The following is a 22,020-nucleotide window of genomic DNA, read 5'->3' on the forward strand; positions in this document are numbered from 1 at the left end:
GATTCTATGATTCTATGATTCTATCCCAGAGCTCCGCACTGCCAGCAAGGGTGCTCTCCCCACCACCACCCTTGTGGCAGCTCTGGCCCATCCAGGAATGAGAAGCACTATTTTATGTCACTAAGTCAGCAGAAAACAGACCTAGGGAAAAAAAAACGTTTCCTTCTAGCTTACTGAACTGACTCAGCTCACCAAGGCAAGTCATACAAGCTCCAAAACCAGCACAAGGAAGCAGAAAAAGTGGAGTTTTTTCATCTTTACAGCATCATGGCACAGGTGCTTGCTGAGCTCAGATTTTATCCCCACCATTTGCTCTTTGAAATTCCAGGTATTATTCCATCTTTATTACTGGAAAATTGAAAGCGTCCTGTGGCATGAAAGATGCATTATGCCCATTGCAGCAAAGCTCTTCAGAAGAGTCTTTCTAAAGCAGCAGGTTTCCACTGGCATCACTACGACATATACAAACCAGTAAATATTTCCAAGGCAGAGCATAAGCATCTCTAAAAGCTGAGTATCTTCCACATTGCAATTTATTTCCTCATGACCCAGCAAACTCTGTCACTCTTTTCCAAGCTGCTGCTTCAGCAGAACTGAAAGGATTTTTATCAGGGCACATATTTTATCTCTTCTCATCCCTACATATAGTTATTGCTGAGGAATCCTACTTTTTGACAAAATGATTTGCACCACCCTCTGCCTACTGGCACCTACCATCTGTTACTGTACCCCAAGGAGACTCCAGAATGAGCTCAAGTTACTTGGCAAGAACCTCTTACTTACTTCTGCTTCTCTGCCTTGTATTGCTGCGTGCAGTCATCAAAAAGCTTTTGGTTCATCTCCATGAACAGCTTCAGTGCATTGTAGATCAGCCCATGGATTGTCCTGCAAAGAAATGAGGAAAGGAGAACAAGTCATGGTGGTATCCTCCAGGTTCTCAGCCCTGAGTTAGCACTTGCAGCACAGACAAGACCTAACAGCAGCAGCAACTCATATACTACCGCAATGTGACAAAAGATTTTCACACAGTCCCAGCTCCTAGCATGGGAAAACTCCCTCCACAGACACAGCAGAGACTATCGCACAGGGAGAAAAAGACGGAGAAGAAAGAGAAGACCACTGTGGGACAGGTCTGCTCTACTGTGGTCAGACTAACAAGTGCAAAACCATGCATTCATGCATTTAATTCTTGTAGTTAGAAACTGGAAAGGAAGGATGCTAGGGACCTACTCAGAGTTCTGTTCTCAAGAGTGCTTTACCTAATCTAACTTTAGTGCCTCCCACAGTTCACCTCCAATACGCACAATGACTTTTTTGGGCTGCCCAGTATTCAGTCATGAGCTTTGTCACTGAGCTGCCCAAAACACAGACATTCAGCAGCCCTGTAGAGATGGGAACCAGCACAGAGAATACCACAGAAGAAAAGGTGACTTCGCGTCAGCAATTTATGGACAGGTTGCACTGTGTGTGAGCTCTCTTTGGGACGAGGACTCTTCCAGGGAATAAAAACAAGTATTGAAGCTGTTTCTGAAATACTTGACCCAGAGGCAAAAGATGAGACTCAGTAGATTGAGCTCTGTGCCTCGCCAGCTCTACGGATGGAATAAGGAAGACAGCTACAGCCCTACTGGACTTATGCAGGCTATCTGACAAATTGTTGGAGTAGATGAGCTATGGGAAGGAATAGGAGAATCTGAGGTACTCAACCTGCCCTGAGAAGATGTGGCTAGTGCTAAAATAAAGACAGGGAGAAATAAGAGGAAAACACCTTCAGGACTTCTTCTGCCATACCACTGGGAAGGAGGCAAGAAGAAAAGACAGAAACAGCAGAATCATGAATCTTGACTGGTACAAGAAGGAAACAGAACTGGTGAAGGGTTTCAGACAAGAACATAAAGTCCTTTTCTGAACTCTGATCAGAAAGGGCAGTAACACTGAGTGAGAGTGTGTCTGTGCGCATCTGTCTGCAACGCACACGTGCATATGTGCATACACATCATACGTGTGTGTGCATGCATGTGCCCATCTGCACATGCACGTGCCTGTTGGCGCACACGTGTGCGTATCTGGGTGTTTGTGTGCATTCATGTCTGCGCGTCTGTGTCTACCCCAGTCTTTAAAGCACCCTTGACTGGTGGCTCAAGTTCATGCTTCCTGATACAATGAAGAGAAGGAAGCAGTCAAACAGCAGGCCAGTTGGGAGCTCTCTGCAAACAAGTTCCACCTCACAACCCTGTCTTTGCTACCACAGCATACTCCTGAACCCTGGATTCGCCCAGCCTCCCTAGAATTAATTATTTTGCTTTTTTTTTACCCTCTAGAATAGGGGAAGATGACTTTTGTTTTTGTCATCTTGTGGTTTTTCCTGGAAGATTTTAGGATCTCAGCTGTGGACTAAGTATTTTTAGCTAATTCATTAAAAGGAAGTGAGTTTTACAACTTGAATTAACCAGGTAAGGAATCAACTGAAGAAGCAGTCGGAAGAGAGGAAGTTGATGGGAGAACCATAAAACAGACTAGTATTGAGGAATCAGACACAGAGGGCAATAATTTGACATAGGACATTCTGCCTGGTTAGTTCTGCTTTCTCCATTCTTCTTGTACTCAAGGAGTCAGGCACTGCATTAGCCAAGGTCTCTGGTCATGGAGAGCATATGGGTGATCATTAGTTAACAAGCAGCCAGAAGTTGGCTGGAAAACTTACTGCACACCTCCAAGAGATCAGCAGCATTAGTGATATGCAGGTATCAAACTCTGGGTAGACTCAATGGCCCCACGACAGGTCATTGCAGGTGCCTGACCCCTTGCAGAAGCAGGCCACTGTGGTCTGCTGTGGCACTTTTCCATGCTGATACTAACAACTCCTCTGGCTCAGCACCTGGTGTCACCGAGTGCCATGCGTCATTGCACTGTAGCAGTATGCCCCAAGATCGCTAGTAGGTCAAGCAATCCTGCATGCACAGCAAGTGCCAGGGCATGCGGAAAGACCTACTTGTTCCAGTGACTCTTGGAGTTCTTGTAGAGCGCTGGAAACATGATCGGGAGAATTTTGGCTGCGTTATCGCTGATCAGGCTCATGATATATTCGTTGTTCCAATAGTACAGCGCTCGCTCTGCCACCTGCAGTGGGAGAGAAAGCCATCCTTGGAGAGGCTCCTTCCAGTAACGCCTGTGGTGCACAGGGAAACTGTGCAGTGCTGAGACCAGAGCCTGCCACCACCCAGCCAAGGAGCAAATGCTTCCCCACAGTGCAGGCAGCAGGGCTGACCTTCGTCAACTTCTACATTCATCCCTGCTGCCCAGCCTTCTTTCCCTTAGCCTCTGTCAGACACTTCTCACTTTCCTGGGGAAAGCCTCACGTTCTTGACTAGGCAAGCCTACCGTCGATATACTGATGAATCCAACACCCTTTACACAACACTTGAGGACAGTAATGTCATTCACTCCAGGTCCCAGTTCAGACTAGCTCCAAGCCTCCTTTGTTTCTTCAGTCCTCTGTAAAGCTCCATTCCTCCCATTCCTCCCTGACCTTCCCCACAACAGAGTCTCTCCGGGCTTTGGAGCATGTTTCAGTCACCAGGCCCACAATTCAAGCCCCTGATTTAGTGAAAATATGGAAAATCTTGGGGCAGGCATTCTGCTCTAACAAGACAAACAAGTCTAACAAGTTTCCACATAGTGATAGCTTGAACCACAATTCTTCATATTTAACCACAAATCTGGGCAATGCAGATCACCAGGCTAATTTCTGCATTTAGCACTAGCCTGAGAATGGCTTAAAAACCTAGGAAGAGAGACATCCAGTCGCAGTTTTATATTTCAGACGATAGCGAACTCACTATATCCCCTTAACGTGTTGTTCCACATGAGTAAACAAAGTGAAACTCACCTCGTGTTCACTTACCTAGATTTGGTTTCCAGCTATTGGATCTCGTTAAGCCTTTGCCTGCTAGACTAACACACAATCCACTCAGAGAAAACTCTCCCCATCAAGATGTTCAGACTTACCAAGAAGTCAATTCCTATTTTTGCCCTCACAGACAAGCTGCAGACACAGAGACTGTTCAGCCTGACTGTATGGGACACCTTCGGGGTTAATTTTCTTAGGCTGTAAGTGTTTGCACCCTCTCCGGGCTTTTCAGTCTTGTTTTTCAAAGAGTTGGCAGCAGATGAGGGCTGCTATCAAGTACAGGATGCCTTTCCTTCAGCCTTTACCCTACTTTATTCAAGCTCCCTATGGTAGCTCCTTCCACGCCCAAAGGTCATGTTAGTCCTTTGGTTCCAATCACCACACCAGTAACCCATGTCCAGCTGGTTTCCATCAGGCTCCCCCAGTCCTATCCCGGAAACTGATCTTTTACATACACACATGACCTAGACTGACCTCATTTTTGGCTTGTAAACACATGACTTTGTACCTCTCTATACCAAAAGACAGACTGAAGCCAGTCTGCCTCACTGTGCAGTCACACTCACTCTGGGGGAGGGCTTTCTCACTATTTAACACCCCACCCATACCTGGGTCAGCCACGTGTTTCACCAGCAAGCTACCTTCTTCCTGGGTACTCTTCATTGGCAACCTAAACCAGTGAGCCAAGAATATCTGCTAGAAGCTACTAGCAGGTCCTACCACCCTAGACATTTTAAACCTTAAGACTACCAGCCACAGAGATTGTTTTAGCCTGGTATTACAGCCAGCTTCCCTTCAGTGGGAACAAGGAAGAAGCAGACTCCAGCACTTTTTCAGTATACCTCACGCTTTACCACCTACACCAGAATAATACAAAGTACCTTCTCTGCACACTGTCTCTTTGGTTGGCCTTCCTCCAATACTGCAGCCAGCTTGGTTTTACTGCAACAGGGTGACACTGGGTGGATCTCCTCTATGTTTGCTAGCCAAAACAGGAGGTGACAGAGCACCTCTGCTCCAGCTCCAGCCTGCTGAATAGCACAGTGCAACAGGAGGAGCTCCACCGATCCGCTTTGTTTTCTCTTTGAATGAGCTTGCTCTATGGTTGTGGTGAGGATTCTCACCGCCTCCCACCCCATGTCATCCCAATACTCACCCTGGTCACACCTCCATGTGCCACTGATCCACAAAGACAAGCCCAAAAGCTGTGGTGTCACCCTCACATACCAAATGGGTTACAAGCCAGTGCCCTATCCCCTCCCTGAGCTGCAACCCACCTGGAAATGTGGGCTGGAGACACACTTGGCCAACTGCCTGAACAAGGGCTCCATAACTTTCACAAACTCAGATGGCTCAATCACGTCCAGTATCTCCTCCAGCTCATTTAAAAACATCACCTCCTTGGGACTGTGAGTTTTCGGCCAGAACTTCAGCAAGCCCACAATCACCTGAGTGGCGAGAGTACAGAGACAGTGTTAGAGGCTGAAAGTTAACACCAACTGTGAAATAAATTTTTAAGGGCCTGGTCACAACAGAAGAGGGGAGAAAGTAACAGAAGAGACTTTCTCAGAAAGTCAGGGTGGATTACTGGGGAAGAAAGAAGAGAAAAGCCCAAACTCTGTCAAGTTACACGCAAGACAGCAGCACTGACCAGGCTGCTACGATTCTGTACTACAAGCACAAAGCTTAGAACCACTTTTTTCCCCAAACACAGCTTAACATGGAAGGTTCAAACCAGAGTGGGCAGCAGCTGGCAGATGGTGCAGAGCAACCATGGAAGATCAACTAATAAAATTGGAAATGCTATGGAGAAGGTCACTGAGGAATCATTATTCAATACACTGCAGAGCTTGAACACTGGGGAGCACCCAATAAATAATGCAATGGACAGGTTTGGGACAAGGAAAACGAAGTACCATTTCACACAAAAGTAATTGGATTACGGAGCTCATTCTTGCAAGACTTTGTGGAGACTCAAAGTCCAAACAGACTCCAGAAGGGAGTAGACAAGTTTATGGAGGTTACACCTAATGGTGATAATTAAATACGACAATGCAGGTGCAACTTCTGGCTGAGTAAAATATTGCTTACAAGATACTGGAAGAATATACTAGAGGAAGGGCTACATCCCACTTGATTTTTTTTGTTTATTTTTAATATTGCTTCCTTCCCTACCCATCTGCTTCTAGACATGGTCAAAGGCAGGATCCAAGATCCTGCAGACCTTCACTCTGTTGGAGCCATTGGTACAGCATTTACAGAAATGCTAACTCTGCGGACACTAGGTTCACACACAACTGGCCGTAGGGGTTGCTCTTTCAAACTCTGTGTACTTCAGCAACCTGATCCTGAAGCCAGCACTCGAGAGGAAGTTCACAGCAGTGGAGGGACAGTAGTGGGCAATGCAACAGCAAGGTTAGAAAAATCTGAGCATTATGTTTCCACCAACTCAAGGCTTCAGAAGCCAACAGTTTGGTATCCTCAGTCTTTGTCATTACTCAGGTCTGCCATTCAGGCAAGAGTTAGCTTCAGTGACTCGGACATAATTTCTCCTACAGCTAAGGCGGTGCGAGGTGTGTCGAGTCTGTCTTTGCTATTACTGAGCACATCTGAGGCCTTGCTCACCTGGCAGTCATTCAGTCTGCTGTTAACGCAAGAGCTACCATGTCAAGCCTTGCTGAGCAAGCTTCTGGGAGGCCCCACTCTAAGCGAGTGTGGACCTAGTGAAGTGATCTGGCCTCCTTCCAGCACTGGTGGCAACATCTCCTAGTGCATTCAGAGCCTTGCTGATGCACAAGCCCTGTAATTCTTCAAGACAAGCAGGATGCTTCAACAGGACACAACGTGTAGCAATATGGCCTTGGTATGTCTGGTTGAGACCCAACGCAACACCAGACCTGGGTCTCTAATCCAGGGGCCACTGACCCATTACCCAGGAAGCAGTGATGAGCTCTGGAGCTTTACTATTTGAATAAGCTACAAAATGAATCCTGGAAATATTGACAGATTTCTATTTCTCTCTTCTCCCTCACCCTACAGTAAGTGCTTTGGCAGGAGGTTGTTGGGTTGGATGTCAGCCACAGGAAGTACTCAGCGTGATCAGGAAGCTACTTTACGCAGTTTGTTTCAGAGCAGGCTTTTGGGAACACAGGAAATGGAGGACTCACATTTAAAGGAAAAGCTGGGAGGTCTGCTTCAGCACTGCTGGTGTCAGAGCTGAGGAGCCAGAAAGCTGACAACAGCTGACCAGCTTCCACCGAGCAGTGAGGCTCACCACGAATGCACACATTTCAGCCAGAGAACAGAACAACCTCAGCTAGCGTTACTCATTAAAATGCTCACACTTTCTGGTGCTCCCTGCTACAGTGACACAAGCACGTGCTCTTTGGCCATCTGCTGTTTTGAGGCTGTGAAGCTCAGCTCTGTAGAAGATATTTCCTGGCCTGCAGTGGGTGGAGAAACAGTTGTCTCCTGCTTGCACTCTCTGCCAAGCCGGCATACAGCCTGGTTAACACTGCAGGTCTGTGCAGCCAGTAAGCGGAATATGTGAGGTCCCCATCTACACTGCTCACACATTTTAGAACCTGCTGTTTCCCAGCACTACATCCTGAAGGCAAATGTGTCTACAATGTGACTTAACACTACGGAGGTAGCAAACCGATGCTAGAGCAGGAAGGAGAATACTTTCATCAAGGAACAGTGGCTTGCCTAAGAATATCTTTGTGTCCCAGGTTCCTAACCTCATCCCCACAGTTTTTCAGCCAACTCTGGCAGTCTGGAGTGAACTCTTACTATTTCAGGGCCCCCAGGAGCTCATGCTGGTTCCATCAGATATCAGATGGCCATGTGTTTTGACAGCAGCATCTGTCACTAGCTGAAAGCTCTGCCCTGAAAGGATGGCTTGGTATAGTGTTCATTCTGCTACATGATCCGAAGCACAAAGGAAGACTATAGCCCATCTTCCTGAACCTTTCAGGAGAGAATGCTAAAGGCTTGCACATGAGCAGCATAGTCCCTTCTGCCCACAGGGTACCAGGCAAACCCAGTAAACAATCCAGTTGACTCCCAGATTCTTTAGCTTTTTTTCACCCTTGCTGTACTCTAAGGAAGCCATGAAGCTTTTTGGGACTTGACTGACACACAGAGGTTAAGCAAGGTTACTCACTGGCTCTGTCAAGCTGCTGTCTTTCTCCAAGAACTGTACAACACAGTATGCCAACTGTAGGAAAAAAACATGGCAAGATTAGAGCTTCTTCAAGTGTACCTGAGATTAAAATGCCACCACCACCCTAGGCTGGAAGTCACATTATGCCCTCCACAGTGTGTTTGATGAGCAGACAGTTGCAGCTTCAAACGAATCCAGTTCTTCTGACGGCAAGTGAAGGCAGGGCCAAGCAGGCAGGGCCTGAGCTCAGGACATTTGTGCAGCATAAAGGATAAAACTTGAGCCACCTAGAGCAGTCCACAGCTAATACATTCAAATTCAAGCACACACGGGAAGGAACAAGCCTGACTATCACAAAGCCCTGCCCCATAAAAAGAGGGCTGGGAGAACAGACATCACTGCTCAGTACCCATACTTTTTCACTTCCTAGCCTGAGTCCTATCTTCTCTACTCTTCTATTATGTATTCTAAATTGGAAAAAATTAATCTCTATACCAGCCTAGCAGCCCAGCACACTGATTTCTTCGCATATCTCAGCAGTGACTAACAGCTGACACACCACACACACAGGCTGACGGCTGCAGCTCAGAATTTTACCTCTCTGGTTTCAGCAGGGCCCCAATGTTTCACAAACTTCCAGCACAGAAAAGCAAGCCACAGCATTAAGTAAGCAGGAAATGGCAGGATACGCTCCTAATCAGCCAGTGGCAAAAAGCACAAACGCATACATACAGGCCCAGGCACCACAAGGTTGGGACAAACCACTGCAGTAGGTGACTAGTGCAGAGCCCAAAACATCTCACAGCAAGAACTTTGTACAACACAGTAATGCAGCCCAGTGAATAACTATAAGCAAGCCTGAACAATGGCTTTTGCAAGAATCACATTCTGCCCTGGGAACTTGAAGCACTTCTCACCTGTGGGTGGTAGACACTGAGAGACTTCACCTTGTGCAGTGGTAATAAGACTCTGATGAGGAACATCTTGTGCTCTTCCTTCAGGGGCAAAGCAAACCCATTGATTATGCTGAAAAGAAACAAGAATCTCGTTAACATCTTCACCCAGCAGAAATACAGTATCTCTCACCTCAAAAGAATCAGTGGCTTGCTCTAGCTCTCATTAGTCACTTGAGAAAGCACCCACCAGAAGAAGTGCAGTCACTGGGGCCTGACCTGCATACCATGCTCAGCAAGAGTGTTTCCTCAGCAGGCACGGCAGGGAAACACCTCTGATGGGGCCTGGGCTCTGCTCTGTCCTGTGTCAGGCTGAGCCCATACACACTTAAGCAGAACCTCTGGGGAAGGCCAGCACAGAGGCAGCCCAGTCCTCGATGCTTGTACTTTACAGAACAGGAGGATGACGGCATAAGAGAGGGCTGCAAACAGAAGGACAGTTGAAGCCATGGAGAAGGCTGCCCACTGCTAAGGCTTCTCAGGGCTGTGAGGAACTCTTCTCTTTTAGTGCCTGCTGAGGCAAGAGAGCAAGTCTGGCTGGACTCAAACTCAAAAGAACAGGAGACAAATCTGGCGACCAGAAGGCTACCACTGCTTTTATCAGCAGGCTGGAGAATACTTTCACTGTATGCTTTGTCAGATTGAGACCCTCTGGAAGAGGTGGCTCCTACAAAAACTGCCGGAAGGAAGGCACTGCCAGCTAACACAGCACGCTGGGCTGGGACATCTCACTCACTATGGGCCCTCTGGGACTTCCAAAAGTGCCCTTACCTTCCCAGGATCTCTAGCAGCTCTGCAATCCCATTGTGGTGCTCTGTTTCATAGATGAACCTAAAGAGAAGAAAAGAATGAGAGGTCATTGCCAAACGCTGGATACAGTTTGATAAGGAAAAGGAAGGAAAAACTGGAGACGAGGGGTTTCCTAGCAACTAACAACTCCAAGATGACAGGGCAAGGCGTAAGAGGTAAAAGCAAATAAATTCATGGCCCCCAGATCAGCTAAAGCTCACAGGTCCCAACATTTTCTGTGTGCACTGAAGACAGCACTATCACGTCCCCACTGCTCTTAAGCACAGGTGAATGCTATCCCTACCAAAGTAGTGTGACATAACTGAGTCACTTAGCTAATCACAGTCTGGATCAGAGAGAATCACAGCCTAGTGCCTCAAATTTATCTCACTGGATTGTTCCACTCACTCACTAGGCCAGTGGCACTAACAAACATTTCACCTGTAAAATATATTGTTGATCTGCCGCCTCACATACGCTCGCAGACCCAGGAACTTTCCATAGATCCTGTGCAGAATAGTCTTTAGGAAGTCTCGTTCTCTGGGGTCTTCACTGTCAAAGAGATCCAGCAGCTGTGAGGAGAGAAATTCAGTCAATGTCTGCATACTGCCTGTCTGGACAAAGCTACCAGCAACACTGGTCACTACTCCTGCTTGGCAAAAGAGGCTCTTTCGGTTGAGTGATGCCTTCAGCACCCTGAGCACAGTGGTCACTTCCCAGAAACATGCAGCCTCCTCGTCACAAGCTGGAACCATCAGCACTTCTTCTGTCTTCAGAAGCACAGTGATGGCCTGCACACTCTACAAAGCTGTGTGTCCCCGGATTTCCCCTGCGAGGCCATCAGTACCCTTCTCCACCTGTAAAATGAGTGATGCGTTCCAGGGACTACAGTTCACACACACTCTTGCCCTGCACAGAGAATTCTGACTGCTCATTCAAGACTAGGCAAAGGAAAAAAGAAAATCCACATCATCAAGCACCTGCTGACAAAGCTGGACTGTTTGCATAACACCTTGACCAAAATCTGCTGCATGTCTGTCATAAAGGTGGTGCACAGCAGCGGGGGCAACAATTACTTACAGATAGTACAAACTTCTGGTCAATGTATTTCTTGGCTACGTTTGGTTGAAAGTCAGGCGATTCCAGGAACCGGAGGAAGAATTCATACACCAGCTATGGGGGGAGAAGGAGAGATCACTTAGAAATCCCCCTGTCCTCTCATCAGTGTTTACTTCAGATTTTAAATGTTTTCCTTCTCCTTAAGGATTCAGGGAAAGGCTGGGAAGCCTGAACAGGAGCACAGAAAACACAGGAACCTGTGTTTCACCACCCAGTGGGATCAACTCAGCTGCCCTTGCTCTGACAGGCCGGGGGGCAGAGGCACATAACTGCCCAAGTCTGCATGAGATCATCACCTCAGGTCCCACCAAAGACAACAGCCACCTACTCAGATGAAGACACCAAGCCTGCTAAACTCTTCACCCACCTTCAGGCCACATCTCTACAAAGAAAAGAAACCTCCAGAGGAGATGGCAAAGGCTCAGGCTTCATGGGAAGCCCTTGAGACACACCAAGGAAGAACAGAAAAGCTGAGAAATGAAACAGACCCCAGGAAAACATGTTGTGTCCTCTGCCTCCTGAGGACTGACTCCAGATTGGCTTGGCCCTGCTAAGCCATGCAAGCTGCATGCTATGTCCCACTTGGACAACAAAGGGCAGCTTGCTTTAAGAAGACTGTCAGTGCAGAAACAGCAACTTCTGGTCCTGCTGTGCTCCTAGAGGGATGAGTCCGTTCCAGGGCTGACCCTGCCTAGTGCTTCTGAGGGACCACTAAGCCAAACAAGAGCGCTGCATCTCAAAGGTCTGACTCTGGAGTTGAAGGAGCTATGGGGCCACCCATGCACAGGTAGGGCCAGCTGCCAAGGACAGCAGCACAGGAAAAAACTGAGGTGATGACAAAAAAACTCAGCACACACCTGCCACAAATCCATGCCGGCTACTGCTGACTTAACCCTGAGAAACAAATGCTTCCTAGCATTCATAGCACTCTGGTGCTGGGGACATGCCATTTCTGTCGACACTCACATCTCTATGTCAACTGCAGCAGTGAGAAGTGATTAACTACTGCTGCAGATCTGCACCTTATTTCCTCTCTATTTTCTGCTTCGTTCTGCAGTGCCTGGATCTTGTTCTGCCTTTGTCTGCTCGACAACACGTCCCCATGCAAGTGCCTGGGGAGACCCCCATAAGCTTACCTCCTGACTTCCACTGCTGAGCTCTGCTAAACCATGATCACTGTTGCTTTCATAACCCTTTTCACCTAGTTTGTCTTAAAGTCTATTTTCCAGGACACACAGCCTAATGAAAAGATCCTTGGCTCCCTTCCCCTCTTCCTCCCCTCCAGTTCCCTATTTTTTCTGGTCAAACGTTTGCTCCCAGTTAATGCAACTCAATTATATCCAGCATACTGGAGACATGTTAGAAGGTGCCAGCACAGGCTTTGCTTTGGTATCAAGCAGTCCTCTTCCTCCATGTGCCTCCCAGGGAGCTGGGAGAGGAGAGGAGCGCTGAAGCAGACAGGGGTGCTGTCTCCAATGCTGCTGAAGCCCAGAGGGTGAGGGCTCTTGAGCCTTCAGGAGGGACATTAACACTGCTGGGAACTGCTTCTTACATAGGCAATATGGCACAACTCCCCTCCCTCACTCCCAGAAAAGTGTTCACTCCCAGCCTACCTCAGGGCCATGTGGGACTACAGCCATCTGCAGGTGAACGTGGCAGACATTCCAGGACTGTTTCCAGGACACCCCTGCTGCCTGCACTGCCTGCAAGCCACCTCTGACCTATGGGTGGCAGGCCTGGTGTTTCCCCGTCCCCACACCAGCAACCCTCCCAGGCTGGGGAAGCAGCCAGCACCAGGGCTGGCAGGCTCCAGCACTACATAGACTCTCAACTTCCTGGAGATCTGTAGCCCCCCACTCCTCACCTGCAGGTGCGGCCAGGCAGCCTCTAATGTAGGCTCATCTTCCTCAGGGTCAAACTCTGCACCTGTGGGATTGGATGATGGCGGGAGCGTCCGGAAGAGGTTCACTGAAAACTGAGGTGAGTGAAAAGATGTATGAATGACATCCCTGCACCGTATGATGGTCCTCCCCATAGCAAATCCTTCACTGCAGAGCAACACATTGTGATTTGCCATAGCTGTGCCCACAAACAGATTCCTCCCTAGAGGCTGTAGGGTTACAGTCTGCATATGAGCTCCACAAGTACCGTCTGTGCCAGAGACAAGAGCTTCCACCTCTCCCTACACCAGGACTGTCACCCCTGCCCCCTTCTTCTCTTTCTGGGGGTGGGCAGGTAATAAGGAATGGGTAGGACTGGGGTCACACTCCTCTCTGACAAATCCCTATCCTCTCCTCCCCACCATGCTTCTGAACAGTCCCTATTTCTCTGGCACACAAGCACGTACTGGGCCCATGCCCTACCATGATAACAGCTTCAGGATAGATGGCCTCAGTGACAACATCACGGTTGTGTGTGATGTATTCCACCATCTCGTTGAGACCTGCTCGCTTCACCTCCTTGAACTTCAGGTCACTGAGGGGGTCAGAGATGAAGTCAAAAAGCACACAGCACTGCCGCAGCTTCTGGATGAAAAGCTCTTCTCGTTCGTGTGGAGGAGCATCTGTCAAAGAAAGCAGGGATGTCTGTCCTTGGAGATAGGCAGGACATCTTCCTGGTTTGCCCAGGTATCAGTGTGGTTTCCTCCCTGTCCTGCATTCCCCCTCCCCTGTCACAGTCCCCCTTGAGCTGGTGGGGAAAGAGGGAGAGGCAATGTTACCCCTGCTATGGAGATGGGACAGTGGAGGCAGAGGGATTGCAAAGCCTGTGGAGAAACTATCGCATAAGGTGATTTCAAACACGGTAGCGGTTTTTGATCTGGTAAGCATTGATCCCTTCCCAGTACAAGGTACACTGGAAAAGGAACTCACTTAACTAGCTCCCATCACAGACCAGTGACACCCATGCCCTGCACCCCACAGTCACAAAGGGAGCTGGGCAGAACACACTGTAGGCTAACCCTCCTCCCAGAGAGCAGCCCAGAAGAGAGGGGCCAAGGTGGCAGAAGCCCTATATTAACAGCATTCTCTTTTTGATATGTTGCCACTGGAAACCATGCACTGCTAAGGCCAATCAGGCAAACTTACCTCTTTGCTTGCAGAATGGCTGCTGAGCTGCAAGGCAGTCGCCCTTCCTAAAAGGACTGCCTGTTTCTGTGAGTAATGTCAGCAACGGGTCTGGCTGAGTGACTGCTGAAAATGCTTTCTCCTTGTCCACACTTAAGTCATGTTTAACTGCACCATTATGTAGACTAACCGCTAATGCTGGGTAATTGCCCTAATGTGGACAAGTTCAATAGCACTACCATAATTTGCAATGGAAACACAAGGAGGAGGAGGAGGAGGCCTGGAACGGGTGGCTGTAGGACCCAAGAGCAGTCTGCACCAAGGTTTCTGCACTTCACCACCTTCCTGCACAACCTGCTGAAGAATCTGAGGCAATCCTAAGTACATATAAGCACAAGGGTTTAAATCAGTTCAAATGGGAAGGTAAGTACTGAAGTTTGCATTGAGTATCCTCCTTTTCTTTTAGGCTATCCATCAATTCTCAACCTGCTGCCAAGCCAAGCACCTTTCCCAGAGCCATCCCTGCTGCACTGCCGGCAGGAGGTTAGCAGGACACTGCCAGGGACGCTTTGGGAAGAGCCCTTACACCACCATACTCTGCTTGGAGAAGGCACAGCTTGTCATGCAGGTCACCCCCACGCCACAGCTTCTTTACCTTTAAGGGCTGGGAGCTTTTGCAGTTCCCGGTTTTTGCTCAGATTGAAGCGAGAAGAACTGTGCCGGCGCTCCTTCTTCACAATCTGGGGTCCCCCCGAGTACTTAATCTTATTCAGCTGGGTTGGTGGGGGAGCGCTGTTACTGGGCCGCTTATTTGAAGTTTGCTGCTGCTGCTGCTGCTGCTGTGGCTGCTGCTGAGGCTGCTGGGCCTGATGAGGGAGAAGAGAGTAAAACAACTCATAAGCTTTTATCTACAAGCCTCACAAGCAATCAGATACCGTCAGCATCTTCTTGGACTAAAGAAACTGGGCATGTTTTTCACTGTTGCACTTGCAATTCAGTGCATCTCTCCCATTCCTGCAGGGCTCCATTGGTTGCATTTGCAGCATACCTGTAAAGCGAACATCAGTTTTACTCCTATCTGCGAGGCACCACAAAGACATCAGAGCCTCTCGGCACACCGGGTGCTAGGGATATGGAAAGCAAAGCCACATCTTGCAACAAGTTACAGGAGTTTCTTGACACAAAAAAGCAGAAATAAGGACTTTCCGTGGTCCAAACAGAAATCTCAGTGTGCTGCTGCCTCCAATTACAGCACTCTGCACAACACACAGCAAGTAAGTTTTGAAAACTAGCAAGTTGCTTCCTTATCCTTGTGCAGGGAACCACCTGGGAAAAAGCAAAGCAGCACGTAGTACAGAGCAGACATGACGGCCCTGGAAAGGCAATAGTGAAGACCACTAAAATCATTGCTGCATCCATAGACCAGGAGCTGCTAGTCTACAAACCACACAGGCCATACCCAAACCTTAGGTCCCAGGCTTTCCCAACCCGTCCTGGCTGCTCCCTCCATCTCTGCCTTGTCTCAGCCTCACTGCTGTCTGGACTTCTCCTGTTGACTTGCTTTTTCCACGCCACCCCTTTTAGCCACACAAATCCTTTGCCTGCACTTTCCTCCAGCAGACATCCTCTCCACTTCATGCTTGTTAAACAGCACTTACAGAGGCACCTTCTTTTTTTTAGCAGGTGACCAGAAACTCAAGCCAGTGTTTACTCAGCCCAGCTCTGTTCCAACCTTGCTGAAGCTCTGCTGGTTCAAGTCCCACTTGGACCATAATGGCTCAATAACTGACCCTTTAACACCACACTGACCCAACTCAAGGAAAACTTAATATGGAAGAGAGCAACATCCTGCCAGCAGAGGGCTTAGCTGGAGACAACTCTCAGCCTACTCTGGCTCTGCTGCATGAGCCCAGCAACGCTCCCTTCCTCAGCTCTGCCACCTCCTTCCTGCTGGCACGTGAAGCCAAGGAACTGCAGGGTGAACCTGTTCAGGACACAACAGGGATAATGCAATGGATGGGGAGCAGAGGTGGGTGAAATCCTTGGACGTCTCCCTCTCCTTCCGCCATAAACTCCCAGCTGCCACATACAGCATAGTGGTACAAACGCACACCTCCCCAGAACACCGACCAGCAGGATTTTGAGGTAAAGCACCAGCAGTGCAGAAGCTCATCAGGGCTCTCCTCCAAATGAGATATAGCCAGTCTCTTCCTGTGAGGAGCAACTGAGCTGCAGCTTACCCTGCAGAGTCCTTACCCTGAACTGAGTCCTGATGGTTTCCACAGAGGTGCAGCACAGCACCACAATGCAAGAGCAAGAGTTACTGCACCCGCAGCACATGGGGAGGCAGCGAGGTAGGAATAGGGAAAGCTGCCTACAAGGAGACACTGCTCTACAGATCAGGATCTGAAGAGCAAGTGCAAAGACTCCCTATGAAAAACAGTGCCCAACACGAAACACCAATTGTTTTGTCAAGCCATTACTCTGAACCAGAAATCAGAAATATTTTAGTTCTGGTCTGGATCTGCTTGAAAGAAATCTTAAGTGGTTCTGTTTCACGCTCAGCTCCAAGCCAAGGTGGGGGGAGACAAGAAGATTTGAACTCTCTTCAGTTTAGATTTGATCTGATTCCTTTCATGGAGCAGCATTGTCCCATGCTAAGAGGAGGGAGCAAGATGAGCCTGTGATGAAAACATCTGCATCTGCCAGACAAAGCAGGCCCAGACTACAAATTGGAGGCAACTTATCCTGAACAGTGGTCTCGCCTCAGATAAGTCAGGCTGAATCCTTGCTGTCAACCTTCCAAGAGTGAGAAGTTCATTCCTCACCCTGAATATTGGGGTATCAGGGCAGCATGAGCCATCCAGATGGTGTCCAGACGCTTTCGGGAAGGCTAGTCCTCTACTCTGCATCACTCTCCTTCCACAGGGAAGAAGGGCAAAATCTGAATGCTGAGCCACCACAGAGAAAAGATGGCACAGAGAGAAACAAAAGATGCATCGGCGGCCTTACAGGTAACACTGAGGGAGGCAGGACTCGTGGGTTCTCCTAGCTGACGGGACATGTCTATGCACTCCCCACCCACACCCAGATGTTCTGAGCATGGTGTGTGTACCGCACGCTAATAGGCTGCAGCCACACTGCCTTCCTCAGGGTTCTGGAAAAGTCCTTGCCACCAGCTTCTACAGCCTTCAACAGCTGGCATGAAGAGAGACAAAACACAGCTTCAGGTTTAGCTGCTAGTTATTTAAGAAACAGACATACCATGCAAAAATCACACAACCGAGTTTGCTAGAGAAAATCCGATGATGGGGGAGGTCAGTGCTCACAGGGTTTTAGGATGGATTGCTTCTATATGGACTTTCTGGCATCAGACTGAATACTTGCTTTCAGGAGGTGCCTCCTGTGGTAGGCCTGCTGTCCTTCTGCCTTCAACACCTCCTTCCTTGGCCTACCTACATGAATCAGGAGAGGCTTGTTTTAAGTTTCCTAACACTTCCTTCTCTGAAGTTTCCATCCCTGAAAACACAGCAGACTGCTAAAACTAAAAGCTTTTCTCTTAATGCACAGGTATCAACCTCACAGACTGTTTCCCCAACATCAACACCAGCTGACCACTACACGGCTGCAGGCACACATCTACCTGACCAGGCTCAGCCCCTTCCTGACAGGCAGGGCTCACACCACCACAGCAAAGCTGGCTGCTTGGGAGACACTGTTTGCCAGCGGCTGTTACGCTGCACGTGCTGAAGTGATCGGAGAACAGCACAAAGCTGTTCGCCCAAGCGTGGTGCGGCAGCCCCACCTTTCCCGCTGCAGTGGAGTGGCTACTCATGCCAACAGGACAGCCCAGCCCCAATTGCAACCGCATTCGAACTCCCCCAAGCACAGGCTCCCTGGCTTCTAGCACTTCCTCCCCACTGGTTCCCACCACCTCTCCTCCTTGCTAGGAACTTGCCTGCACAAGTCAATGAGCCCCAGGTCCTGGGCTTGCTCTGTGCCATCTCTCTTCACCTGGGGCTCCCAGGAACAAAAACCCTCTTCCCCCAGCCACCCTGAGCTGTGCCAGGTTCTCCTCCACTCCCCTACCCATGCATGACCTCACCTCTGCAGGCACTCCTACCGCCGCTGGGTGCATCGCCACTCGGAAAGCCCTTCTGCCTCACTGGTCCCTTGAGCATCCCCCGCTTGCTAAGCTTCTCAGCCCAGATCTGCTCTCAGCTCCTCCTCCTCAGATGACTCTTCCCTTCCCATCCCTCAAGTCAATACCTGCTCTCTTTGTCTGCTGTTACACAGCTTCCCTATTAAAATCAAGCTCTCTGCCTCAGAAGTAACATCAGCACACTGTAACGCCTGTCTCTGAATAATGAACTCCAGGTACTGCAGTAACAAGCCCCATGGAGATATCTGCAAAACACGTAATACAGCAGCTCAGTGAAAAGGAGCACCCTCTCCCAGAGCTGTAAATCTCATCAGCGAGCCTCCAAGCTGCCCTTGAGGCTGCAGAGCAACTCCTCTCTCCTCTTTGCTGCTGCTGCTAATCCCTGCTCCCACTTCCAGGTCATTAACTCTCTTCCCCACCCAGCTGCCTCTCCCAGTCTTTCTGGCCAGGAGGAGTAACTCTTTCTCATCCTCTCATTCAACGCTGCCTTGGTCTCTGACATTGTTTCTTTTTTCTCCTTAAATTGCCATGCAGAAATTCTCTCCATTCATATCTTCATCATGTTGCAGATGGAATGAACTAAACAAACCTTTCATTTCCCACTCCCTGCTCTCGTGTTTTCATCCACTGCTCCTGTCTCTTCCTGAGCAAACTGCCCCCTCCAAGCCAGGGGCTGGCCAAGCTCTGCTGACTCTCCACCTCAGATAGCTTCACCCTAAGATGGGCATCTAAAAGAGCACTGCACTACCCCTGTACTTACAAGGGAACTGAAACATTTGCCTTCCCTTGTGGGGATGCGTCTGCTTTTGAACATATCTGCCCTTCCAGATCAGCTCCACTAAAAGCTTCTTCGCTGCAGAGAACAAAGCACTAATGCTTAAGGGTTTCTGGACTGACTCCTACCCTCTTCATCTCCCTCCACAGAGATCCGCATAGGAGGTCCTCATCCTCTGCACTTGCTCAGATCTGTCAAACCAGAGCTGCTCTTCCACAAGCTTTACTCATTCCACCCGCCAGACAACTTGCCTGCAAAACAAGTCACAACTTTCTGTACCAGGATAAATTAGGGCAGAATCCTCCCCTGCTCCTTGGAGCACGGTGTGAGAGAGGAAAGCGCATACTGGAAGAGGGCTGCCCAAATGCTGCTCTCCTGCTGCAAGCCCATTAAGCATCTGTTGAGATATGAAGAAAAAAGCAAGTTCTCTTGTGCACACAACTTTCACCCTAAAAAAGGCAACAAACCAACCGTAACTCCATGGAGGAATTTACAGGGCACAAAACTCTCACAATGGCAGCAGAGGCATCCAGGCTAGGCTCAGCCTATCAACCCCACCAGGCAATACCCCTCCTGGCGTTTCACAAGTCAAACCACCTCCTGCTTCTGACATGAGGAAGGATTCTCACTCCCAGCACATGTTACCTAATTCCTCACGGTCCCCCACTGTGAAAGTCAAAATACCTTTCTGTGCTTCCTGAAGAGCAGGAAAATTGCATTCAAGCTGGTATACATTTCTTCTTATCAAGCAAAGAACTCTCTTCCATTCTGCAGCAGGGCAGTCCGGAGACAGGAAAGCACCAAGAGAGATTAAACTTCACTGCAGACTCAACAGGGAAAGGGAGAAGAGACCTGTGGCAGTGCACACTGCAGAGGTGTCTCCTTTCTGCTCTGCTCTCTGTTCCTATGATCAAAGGAGACCCAGCCTTCCATCTTAAAGAAGGGCTGGATTTTGTTTGGAGTATGAGGAAGTGGCTGGGTATGTTTTGTGGGAGGGAAGGTTAGATGCATCACTTCTAAGTTTCTTCTGCACCCAGGCACAACCAGACATTACGTGCCGTTTCAGGTCACAGAAGGAAGCTTATAGTCTGCACTATTCTTCCTTTCTTACTGCACCACTTGTAACCAGGAGAGCAGCGCCATAGCCCATCGCTGATTTGGATGGGGACATCAGTGTGCTGCTTTGATGGCTATCCATCACCCTTGCATTGCAAGACTCAGGCTTTCCTTCCTCTTCCCAGAGCTGTGAACTCAGCAGACAAAGAGTGCCAAATAAATAAAAGGTAAGCCTGACCCCATGATGCCAAGGCAGGAGTTCTCTCACTTCCTCAGAGTCAGCAGACAGCTCTCCCAGCAAGCTTTCAGCTGTATACACAAAATAAAATGGGTAGAGGCCAAGACCAGGATGGGATATAAAAAGAGGATCTACAAAACTGCTACCTGCTCCAAGGCAAACAAACTCAGCTTCTGATTCCTTGCTGGCCACACGGCAGGTTAGGCATGAGCACGGCTTGGACCCTGAAACCAAGCGGCTAGTAGTAGGGATATTTTCTGAGGCTCTGCAACATAGATCTATGCTTTGAAGACGACTCTAAAATAACCTTATTTTGACTATGACCATCCCACTGAACTACAAATTTCTTCCTAGTCTTCATTAGCCTTACATGTCTCCTATCCCCAATCCTCCAAACTACAAGTGCAACGTGTTCCAGACACGACTTGAGCACACGAGCTTCTACGAACATAGAAGTGGCACAGCTTGTTTGCCAACTTGCAGTATTGAAAAAAATAAACCACACACATATGCATGCTTCCTTGGACACATGTGCAACGTTCCTCTGAGCCAAGTCTCAAAATCCACAACCACACTGTTTGAGTGCTGGACAAACTCAAGTCTACCAGAAAAGTTCCAGTTCACCCAACTTTCTGATAATTCTAAGCACAGCTTACTATATTATCACATTCTGCTGAGGCCATTCTAACACATCTAGCTTGGCAACAATCAAAATTGAGAGTGAAAGAGACTCTGCACAGCTGGGAATACAGACTGTGCCTTCTTGTGAGTAATGTGTTCAGCAACAAGGCTGTTATACCAAAGAAGAACCATTTGATCTCTAGCAGTTTACCTCTGCTGTTTCAGGTGTCCTATCTATTATTTTCTAATCTCAGTCCCCCAGAAAATGCCTCAGAAGAACACACTCCTTTTCTATTGCTATCTCCCCCACTCTGACACAAGGTGACAACAGTTTATTGTGCTTTGCTCTGACAGGAGCAAGGAAGCCACTCCCGTCTGTCAGGCTTCCTCCTTCTTGATAACCGTGACTCTTCCCTCTCTGCAGCCAACTTTACCATGCTCTGCCCACCTCTGCGAGCAGTGCTCGCCGTCAGCTTCGTGCCAAATCTCTTTTCGCAGGGCTGCGGGGTATGAGACTCATCCTGTCTCTTCCATACTCATTGTTCCCTTTGGGCCAACTTTCAAGGGGAACTAACTTCATCTTAACTTTAGTCTTCTCTGATTCCTTAAGATCCCGGTGACATACGTTATCTGGCAGAGCAGCTTGAAGTAGCTAGAATGAAAGATGTTATTCCTCCTCAAAGATGAGTTGCACATGCACACTGCTGTATCCAAGGTGAGAGCCTTACCTCTTCCGAATTCTCTGCCCCACCATCCTTCCCGCTACTGCTGCTGCCAGGCTTTGTGGTGCTTTTGGTAGACTTCGGAGACTCCTGAAACGATGAAAACATGTTCAGAGAAAATGTCACCTTCTGCAGAATTTTAGCGTCTCTTTGCAGAGTTCAGCTGTGCACTACCACAGACTCACCCCACCTCCACCCCTGCAGTAAGCCCTGCTTCGGGCGGTAACTCCCAGCCCTTTTCCCCTGAGAAGGGCACCCTGAACGACCCCCCCGGCAGCAGATGCCCGCGGCGGGGGCACGGGCCCAAGCAGGAGCGGTGCTGGCACGTCCCATTCCGGTCACCGCAGGCTGACCCTGTCCAGGTACCTCCGGGTGACAAGGCCCCGCGCCCACCCAGCCTGGGCCAACCCTTCCCCGGGGCGGCGGCAGAGGCGGATCCAGGCCC

General features: G+C 49.0%; 1 protein-coding gene across 1 annotated transcript; it reads right to left on the bottom strand.

The window, feature by feature from the left end:
• Window positions 1-779: 779 nt before the first annotated feature.
• Window positions 780-21,665, bottom strand: PPP2R5D (protein phosphatase 2, regulatory subunit B', delta; the record flags this gene model as incomplete). The annotated part of the gene is made up of 12 exons (XM_009578145.1): window positions 780-885; window positions 2,993-3,120; window positions 5,188-5,358; window positions 8,076-8,129; window positions 8,993-9,101; window positions 9,800-9,859; window positions 10,259-10,389; window positions 10,898-10,990; window positions 12,801-12,911; window positions 13,300-13,499; window positions 14,657-14,867; window positions 21,582-21,665. Coding segments are annotated over 12 exons (1,458 nt in total), but the record flags the coding sequence as incomplete, so codon positions are not given.
• Window positions 21,666-22,020: the final 355 nt, after the last annotated feature.

Source organism: Fulmarus glacialis, unplaced genomic scaffold, assembly GCF_000690835.1.
Source record: "Fulmarus glacialis isolate BGI_N327 unplaced genomic scaffold, ASM69083v1 Scaffold49125, whole genome shotgun sequence".
Taxonomy (NCBI): domain Eukaryota; kingdom Metazoa; phylum Chordata; class Aves; order Procellariiformes; family Procellariidae; genus Fulmarus; species Fulmarus glacialis.